General features: G+C 46.5%; 2 protein-coding genes across 8 annotated transcripts; one reads left to right on the top strand and one right to left on the bottom strand.

The window, feature by feature from the left end:
* Positions 1–59: 59 nt before the first annotated feature.
* Positions 60–6,792, top strand: LOC6549694. Of its 7 annotated transcripts, none has more exons than XM_026981834.1 (5): positions 67–149; positions 853–980; positions 1,273–1,668; positions 4,694–4,998; positions 5,393–6,792. In XM_026981834.1, exons 3-5 carry the CDS (start codon positions 1,586–1,588, stop codon positions 6,127–6,129), a joined length of 1,125 nt encoding a protein of 374 aa, XP_026837635.1. In that variant the 5' UTR covers positions 67–149; positions 853–980; positions 1,273–1,585; the 3' UTR covers positions 6,130–6,792. The 7 variants fall into 7 exon arrangements, with proteins under 7 accessions (XP_001978727.1, XP_026837635.1, XP_026837637.1 ...); XM_026981835.1 differs by lacking the exon at positions 67–149 and adding an exon at positions 193–584; XM_001978691.3 differs by lacking the exon at positions 853–980 and having other exon boundaries at positions 60–149.
* A 53-nt stretch (positions 6,793–6,845) lies between these two features.
* On the bottom strand, positions 6,846–8,182 carry LOC6549693 (tRNA methyltransferase 10 homolog A). The gene is made up of 2 exons (XM_001978690.3): positions 7,289–8,182; positions 6,846–7,223 (listed from the first exon to the last, which is right to left on the bottom strand). The coding sequence occupies exons 1-2, from the start codon at positions 8,034–8,036 to the stop codon at positions 6,985–6,987; spliced, it is 987 nt and encodes a 328-aa protein (XP_001978726.1). The 5' UTR covers positions 8,037–8,182; the 3' UTR covers positions 6,846–6,984.
* Between the last annotated feature and the right edge of the window lie 505 nt (positions 8,183–8,687).

Here is an 8,687-nt window from a genome sequence, read left to right as displayed (position 1 = left end):
TTTTCCATCGTTCTGCGCGCGGTCACATTCACTGGATGTTTTTTTCATTGCGCTGGTTGTTGTTGTGGCGCGATCGAATTTGTTTGGAATTCGGGAGTCAGCATAATATTTTCGAAAGTCTTTTTGGAAAGCACCAGCAACAGCGAAAAGTATGCGAATTCTGTCAAAGCTTGTCCATGTATTGTGCTCGTAACTTATGTTTGCATTTGTTATGTGTGTTGTTATCTAGTTACAAAACGATCGAAAATCGTGTTCGCCAGAACGTGCGGAAAAATTAGTTGCGCTGAAAATATGAATTACTTGCAGTTTAGACTGCTCCAGATTTCTCTCTTTAAAGTAGCGTTGTAAATGTGTGTAAGGAGTGCGTGTAGTCGTGTGTGTGTGCGTGAGCTGGGGTGTTCTGTTTGTGCAAAAGTTTTTTTTTTTTTTAAAGAATTTACCAGCTTCTACTTTGTATTTTAGGTGGAATACAAAGTCAGTTTTGCCCTTAACCGTTCTCCCCGCTCCCTCTTCCTTAATGCATATACGGTAAAAGTGCAAGGAGAACAAAAAGCGCCAAGTTTCGCACATACATGTCTACATATGTATGTATATACACACGCTGAGAGTGTTGTGTTTCTGTGTTGTTGTTTTTTTTTTTGTGTATCATTCTGCGACGCAATTGAAAAAGACATCGAAGGCCAAACAACTTAGCTTTTTATACGTTTTTGTATAGCTCTAGTTGTTGTTGCTGCTCTGTGGGGCGTTAGTTTTTGGCTCCGTTTTTGTTATTATTATTATTACAACTTTTCCACGCGCTCCGCTCTCTGCTTCTCTCCCACATGCTTGCTATCGTCCTCTCCCACGCTGCAGTGCCATCTCACTCGCACACAGCCGGTAAGCCAAGCAGTAAACAGCAACAAGAACAACAGCAACACAACAACAACAGTGGCGACAATAGAAGCAAAACAAGGGAATAAAGAAAAAACAAGACTACATATGTATGTACTTCGGAATAGGTTGATAAAATAAGTATTTCGAATTGTGTGGTTGGTTAATCACTGGTGGAAAAGTCGCAATTCCAATGCCACCTTTTCCATGCTGCACAACGCAGTTTTCTTTGTTTTTAATTTCCGTTCGCGAAAAACAAGTGCGCTGGTGTGAGTGAGACAGGCCCTCAAAAGCCAGAAAAACATGCAAAACAGGCAAAAACATTTTGGTAAATTGCCATGTAGCCGAAATATTATTGCTCATGCAACCGTTATAAATATTGTTATTTTATTTTCTACGCAGCAGTCGCGAATTTTCAACAAAGAGCAAGCATACAGAAGGAATATAAGAGGGGAAGGACGAAAGCGAAGAGAGCAACAGCCAAACCCCAAACCGTTACTCTGCCCATGCGCACAGCTGACCCAGAACCTGGCCTAACGGTACAGCGATTGTGTCTGGACAGCAAGCGAACACTGACAGCGAAACGGAACCGGAAGTCGCCTTCAATCGCGGAGCGGAAAAGAAATCAGCCCGCCAACCGCGGGAGCCGAAAATCGAAATCACAACCCACGAAGGCGGTTCGCAAAGTGTTATCTTTGTGCTACGCTTGTACAAAATGTTCCAAGTCCTGCCCCGTCCGTCAAGGTCCACGCTCCACTGTGGAGCGGCAGCCTTGGTCACAGTCCTCCTAATGACATGGTAAGTCGAAAGTAACTGTGGACTCCATGACCACCAAATGGAGTTTGGATAGGCACATTTCAAATTCATTGCCAAAATTGTTATTAGCACTAACCTGGTAAAAGTGGCAATTTTACACAAATGGGTTGCAAATCTGAAATTAGGGAATTTCAAGGGCCATGCTGGAAAATGAGGGAAATGATTTGTTAGACAACAAATTTAAAACACAATACAATTTATAGTATGTTTGACTCTCCGACCGTTTTTGAAAAATGTGAAGCATATGAATGTAAATTTGATGAACAAGAATAGCAGCACTGTGATTTCTGCCAAAAGTTGACAATTGTCGGCGGGTGTTAATTAGGCCAGTAATCTCTATAAATAGCGGGAGAATATTAAGGCCTATAAGAGCCCATACGCACTCGAATGTGCACATATGTACAGTACATATATGCATTTTAATTGGGTCGAGCGAGTCCGAATTTCTTCCCAGCCATTTCAGTCGCATTCCCAAAGTGAATATGTAAAGTATAATGTGTAAAATCGCATGGTCGGCGACACAAGCCAAGTTGTGGAGCTGTAGGAGGAAAAGAAAGAACCGCCTCGCGTGGCCAATTTCGAGCTGAAAGTTGCAATGTTTTATTTTCGGAATATATGTATGTGGTGCACACATGAAGATTGTTCCACATATGTAAAGGTGCACCGAAATGAAGCTCATGAGCATGCATATGTATATGTATCCAAACACACCTATGGCCACAGCCGTAGAGCTCGCATTTGAAGGGCGACTGAAATCGGCATCTCAGATGGTGGTGCTTCTTTAATTGATAGTTTTTAATTGCAAAACATGTTTAATGTGCAAAGCAGCTAAAAGTGGTGATTACTGTTATTTATCAGAGCAGCCAATTTTTGAAAGTAGTGTATAACTTCGTGTTTATTTGCGCACTTGTCAAACTGATACAAAGAGTACCAATTTCCGTTCGTTTCGCTGATTATAAATCAGTTCTATTGACTTAGGCTCAGTTGTAGTTGCGCCGGCGATCTTTTGTACGTGCTTACACCTTCGTTTTAGCTGGCTGAAAGGCCCCGCCCTTCGCCCCCGTCGCGCGTCCTTGCTTTATATAAATACTCACTGGTACATAAAATGTCACTCCATGCCCATGCACACCGACCACTCCTCCGCCCATTTAAAGCGTTCTGTGTGGCGCAATTAACCGAACAGAATTAAATGAAATACACAGCAGGAATGCACGCAGCCGTTTGGTACGGCGGATTGTATTCGGGAAACCCATTTCAATCGATTCATTCACCAAACTCAATGTTACTATCTTTATTGGGCTGAGTTCGGTGCCACCACTGGCTACTATTGCCCGTCATTGTTTGTGGAGTCCCATGCACGCTGCACGCCTGTTGCCCAAGTACTTCATATAATGTAATCATCTGCCACTGAGGCTTCAGGCGGGTGTCCACTGTACCAGCGAGAACATCTACGACAATGTAACGCTCCGCATCCGTATCTAAACGCGACAATTGCGCTATATTTGCTTTCTGCTTTTTTAGCCTCTGCACTTGTGCCCCACTAGCTCCCAGCCCCACTTCGTAGACCAAAGCAGGGAAAGGCAGCGATCGCATCCGTCCCGTCCGGGCCGAAAAAGCGCTGACCACTCCAAAACTAGCCGCCAAGATCAATCCAAAGTGCGAATTAGCGGCGAAACAGCGCGATAATTAATTAGACGCTTTCAAGAGCAAAACAAGTCGTCAGCGTTTCGTAGGGCGAGCACATAAAAACAAGCAAACAAACACTAGGGCACAGCAAAGTCAAACGAAAGCCAAAACACTCGATAGAGTGTTTCTGCAGGCGGAAACCGATGCGATATACACTGGCGAAAATTCACGGCGATAGCTGTTTCCTTCTAAAAGAAACCGTCAAGTCGTTCGGAGTCATTTCTTCTTTGCAAACTGAAACTATAGAGACTATATGTAGACAAACACCAATTTGTTCCAAATGATGTGTACGCGAGGCCTTTTGCTCAGTGTATGCCAGATAAACACTACGCGGGCCATAAATCAAGCAATCGCAACACCGAAGCCCATAATACCCTCCTGGTTTGGAGTTTACTTCCAGTTTTGTGGGTTGGAACCGAGCGGCGTTTGAATAATTGATGAGTCAGTCAGCTGATTTTGCCTGCCTGACTGCTGCTACAGTGGGCCCTCTTTCCGGCGGACTGGTGGTGCGTAGTTCGATAGCTTTGCTAGGAGGAGGAGCCAGCAGATCCGCAGAGGGGCAACACGATCGATGGGGCGATCGTCGCCTTCGTCAGCTATCTGGAATTTGCTAAACGTTTGTTTTGTGTTTTCATTTTGCACAACTTGTTTGCGGCAGCAGTGCGATTTATTCGAAACCGAATAATTCATGCCCTTGCCAGTAGCTTGGGATTTAAATAAAATCGACAGAAAGCGTGCAATAAATTAATTAGGGTTGGCAAATTATAAATAAATACGCTACTCCCCGACGGCTTAAAATAGCAGAAGTTCCAGAAGTGACTGTTCGAATTAGTTGAAAGCCAACCGATGAGATTGCCCCATCCGTTAGCAAAGTAGATTATGCATACACATGTTTCCAATAGCTAAGCATAGCAATCTGAAGCACAAGAGTGTGAGGCGAACTGCCAATGAACCGTGCGTGGGCCTTAATGTCACGATACGCACTGTAGAAGCGTTCTGACGTTCAATGGAAATGAAACGGCCGAAAATACGCAGCTCGGTGGACCAGGTTTGACCAGGTTTGACCAGCTTTTTGCTTCTTTTTGGGAGAGGAACTGGGTACGCTTCTGCTTCCTGCTAGAACATGTTTCGCCACTCGCTGGCGGTTATTAATTATTGCCCTAAACAATAATAGACATCCAGCGTAATAGACATCATCGAGTCATCGGTCTATCTCTGGCAGTAGCTGGCGAGCCTTTGTCCCCTGTAGTTCGGCTTCATCTAAGGCTATAATTATATCCGCTAAAATCCACCACCTCGACGTGCGCTGTGATCGTTGCAGGGTCCGACCGCTGGGCGTGCTATTCCTGGGACTACTTGGCTATTGGATCTACTGGACGCGCTGCAGCTTCCGCGTTGTGCCCACGGACGAGCTGCGCGGCAAGATCAACACCTGGCTGCAGAGGATCGACGACTGGCGCCACGGCAGTCCCAGCATGTTCTGCTTGGCCAGCAGCGGTTGCCTGGGCACCCTCGCAGTGCTCGGTCACCTCATCTCCGGCTCCACGCTGGTCCTGACCATCCTGGTCGTCTCCGCCCTCGTCTCCACCAAGTACAACTTCAAGCTGCTGAAGATCGAGCACAGGGGTGAGTCGTCATTCAGAGGGCATAGGCATCTTGTGGGTATTAGTGGTAGGGAAAAGGATAATGGTAATTACTTAACCGCGCGTTGTCATTCTTAATATGTTATGCTATGTGTGTGATATGCATTTATTGTCGACTTGTTTTTGTTTACTCGGAAATAGCTGGTATAGATTAAGGAAACCTTGTTCTGAATGGTTGTAACAATTTTTGTATTGCCAATTTGTTTTTTTTTTCAATTCAAATAATCTACTTCTCACTTCAACCGAATTGCACAAGTAACAGCAACCTTAATACGGCATGATTACAATATATATTATTATGTAGACACGAAAAGAAGTAAAATAATATTACCGAGTAATATGGGAGTGCGTAATTTAAAAATGTGTTGTTTCTTCAGACTTCCAGTGGTCGGAGAAGCTGAACTACAACAATTTGGAAGCCGAGGGGGAGGATGAGTTCCTGCCGGACGTGAACGAGTCGAATCTGTTCGTGCTGGAGCGGGCCAGCGATGTGGCCACCATCAGTTCGCCCACCGAAGCGAATGACGAGGATGATGACGAGCGCAGCGACGACATACCGTCGGAGCTGCTCATCCCGGATGTGATACCCGAGATTGATGAGCACTCCACCGACGAGGACGATGAACTAGCCCCGCTGGCGACCAAGAGGCAGGAGAAGCCGCAGCAGCAGCAGCAGCAGGAGCAGCTGGCCAGGGAGGGCGAGGATATGAACTTCCGCAAAGGCCACTTCAAGCGCGACTCGTCGCTCTCCACCACCTCCTCCTCCTCGGAGGAAAGCCTGTCCAAGGGGCTGCAGTTCCCCGATCACAGCACTGTAGATGCCAGTGGTAACCCTCAGTTGCGCCAGATAACCGCTGGACCGGATCCCGCAGGCGAGCTTGTGGCCCTGGCCGTGAAAACGCAGGCTCAGGCGCTGCTCGCCAACAGCGGGAAGCTCCTGCCCAGCCTCGTTTCCGGCCTGGTGCAATGGGGAGTAGGTGGTGCTGCCGCAGTTGGTGCCATCGGCGATGACACAGACGCAAGTCGAGACCGCGACCAGCAGCGCATTGTCACCGCCCTGGATTCGTCGGACGAGAGCGATTTTGAGATTCTCGAATCGGATGACTTCAAGTAAAGATCAGATCAATCGGCGTTCGGTCCGATTTGTCGTATTATAAAGCTATTATCTTAACAAACATATGCATACACACATAGAACTCAGCAAATTGACAGACAAACAGACGACGCCAACAATTGGAGCGGTTCTATTTTCCCTGGTGGAGATCAGTTATATATTTTGCTATACGCTAGTGCTATATATACATATATATTTAACTAATCATCCAAAACTATCCTAAAGTTAAGCCAAAAGCTTCCCCTACCCTTGACTTCCTTTCTCTTGCTTTTTACATTTTTGTTTACTACTATGTTACTTTATGACTTTAGTTTGTATTTGTCCTTTGTGTTTATCTACTGACCACAAGCGGAAGCAACATCGAGCGACGGCACGCAACTTGTACATATACTACAGATACACTTACCTATATGTATGGCTTATATTGATGTCGCTGTGAGGGCGTTAAGCTACTTAATCTGAATCCAAATCAAAAGCCTGAAGCAGCAATTAGAAAACCAAAAAAGTGGCAAATAAGAAACATTTCTGGCAGACAAAAACGTGAAGAAATTTGGTTCGGTGCTATCTTAGAACGCATTCACCATATAACGTGCACAAATCATTTCAGCAATAAACGAAATTGGAATACGTTTGTCCTTTCTCTGGCGACTAGTCGCTGGCCATCACTGTGCGTTGTACAACATAAATTAAACATTAAATCCAGTAACACACTTTTTTTTGTATTCCTAATATTATTTGCGCTATGTATTCTAAGTTGTAATTTAATTTGCGAAACAAAACTAAATGTGATTTTGTAAAAACAAATGAAACTGAAATAAAAATCAAAAAGACCTCGAAATGCGCTGTCGACTGCTGTCAACTGTCCAAGGCATGGGATTCCACTTCAGACTCGATGGCAGTTACGCTGGGCTTTTCTGACTCGGCTTCCTGTTTTTCGTCCTGCTGCTCCGTGTAATGACTCGCCTCCAGATCCTGGCCCTGCTCATCCTTTTTCTCTGTGATTTTCGCCTTCGCTCCCTTCCGCATGGGAATCGTGTCCAGAATGGCCGCAGTCCAGTCCTGACCGGCAGCCACCTTGGTCAACAGCTCAAAGACTGGAATAAATGTGCAATTATTAGCAAGGGAAGTTTTGAGTACAAAAGCAATTTCTACCACTTACCGTGGTAGGTGCTGAGCACGGCCCTCGTCTTCATGTCCACGTGCTCGCTCAGCGGGAGGCGAGCGGTGGTCAGGGCCGCCTCCGTGGCCCTGGAGTGGCACAGGCCCTTGAAGTGATTGTGGTCCACCAGGCCCCCGATGACGTAGGTGCAGCCCGGCTGCAACTTGTCCAGCACGCGATCCGACTCGCAGGTGAGGTAGACCAATTGGCTGCGGTCGAAGACATCGGTATGGCCGCGATCAAAGTGGTACTGCACGTGCCAGTTCTCCCAGCCGTCGTTCTTCTTGAACGACTCGTGGATGTGACCGTTGCGCCGGATGCCTGTGAAGTGCAGCTTGCCCGGCTGTGGGCTGCGCCGATTGATGGTGTAGATGCGAAGGCACTGCTTCACGCACTTGGCGATGTCCCGCTCATGCATCAGATCGTCGTAGTCGAGGTCTATGGCAACCGAGAGGCAAGACTCTCCGCCGTCTGCCACCTGGCGTTTCTTCAGCTCCTTGCGGGAGGGGCCCGTCCGGACGGGCAGCCCCAGCTCCTTGGCCTCCCGACGCTTCTGCTTCTTCTTCTCGCGCTCCCGTTCGCGTCGCAGCTTCCGGAGTTCGGCAATCTCCGCCAGCTTGCGCTGCTTCTTAAGCTGGTTTTTGCTCAGCGGCGTCCCGGGCGTCGTGCCCGGGCAATTGCTCAAGCTGAGCACCGGTGGGGGCACCGCCGGGGGCGCCTCCTTAGGCACCTGTTCCGTCGTGTCCATGGACTGAGCTCGTAACTAATCGTAGTTAGTTTTAAAAATTCAACTTGAGTGGCAGGGAAATCGAGTTGGAAAACAGCTGATTTGACAGCCTTTTCAGCGTGCTGCGCCTAACAGCTCGGTGCTGTGGCTAACAGCACTCTGTTACGTGCGCAACGTGCTTCAAAGCCGAAAATAGCAGGATTCCCGTTATTCCATTGATATTTTTGAGTTGTTTTGAAATTCTGCAAGTACATACATAGCTTATGTAAGACATAAGCAAGATTTTTGAAATTCTTACATTGTCAATTTGTCTTTTAATTGTGAAATAGTTTATAACGACTGACTTGTGGGCGTTGCTAATCGTTTGGAATGGACAACGCAATTATGCATACACCCAAAGGAAATCCGCCTATTTTTTAAAAACGTGTGCGAGACGGGTTTTCCGGCTTGTGGGTCTTATTTTGGCAACAAGCAACAAGTCTGCATTTTGAGAATGTTGAGTTTACCCGTCTGAGCAACAGGTGTACCCACTTGAATTAACCCTTAAATATTGAGCCTGCAGCCGCTAAAATTTAAAGAAGTTTCATTCCCTTATACGCCATAAATCCTCGAAAGCCAGAAATGTAATCGCAGTTTAGTGAGTCTGCTACTATTTTTAAACAAGAGCGATTT

Source organism: Drosophila erecta, unplaced genomic scaffold (genome assembly GCF_003286155.1).
Source record: "Drosophila erecta strain 14021-0224.00,06,07 unplaced genomic scaffold, DereRS2 tig00000126-arrow-pilon, whole genome shotgun sequence".
NCBI lineage: Eukaryota > Metazoa > Arthropoda > Insecta > Diptera > Drosophilidae > Drosophila > Drosophila erecta.
This window is presented reverse-complemented; position numbering and strand designations above follow the sequence as displayed.

What these genes read in the sequence shown, in the direction of transcription:
- LOC6549694 (XM_001978691.3), top strand. Translation starts at nt 1,586, where the DNA reads ATGTTCCAAGTCCTGCCCCGTCCGTCAAGGTCCACGCTCCACTGTGGA. An exon ending in ACAGTCCTCCTAATGACATG is followed by an intron (nt 1,669 to 4,693) that starts GTAAGTCGAAAG and finishes TGATCGTTGCAG; the next exon opens with GGTCCGACCGCTGGGCGTGC. An exon ending in GCTGAAGATCGAGCACAGGG is followed by an intron (nt 4,999 to 5,392) that starts GTGAGTCGTCAT and finishes TTGTTTCTTCAG; the next exon opens with ACTTCCAGTGGTCGGAGAAG.
- LOC6549693 (XM_001978690.3), bottom strand. Translation starts at nt 8,036, where the DNA reads ATGGACACGACGGAACAGGTGCCTAAGGAGGCGCCCCCGGCGGTGCCC. An exon ending in CGTGCTCAGCACCTACCACG is followed by an intron (nt 7,224 to 7,288) that starts GTAAGTGGTAGA and finishes CATTTATTCCAG; the next exon opens with TCTTTGAGCTGTTGACCAAG.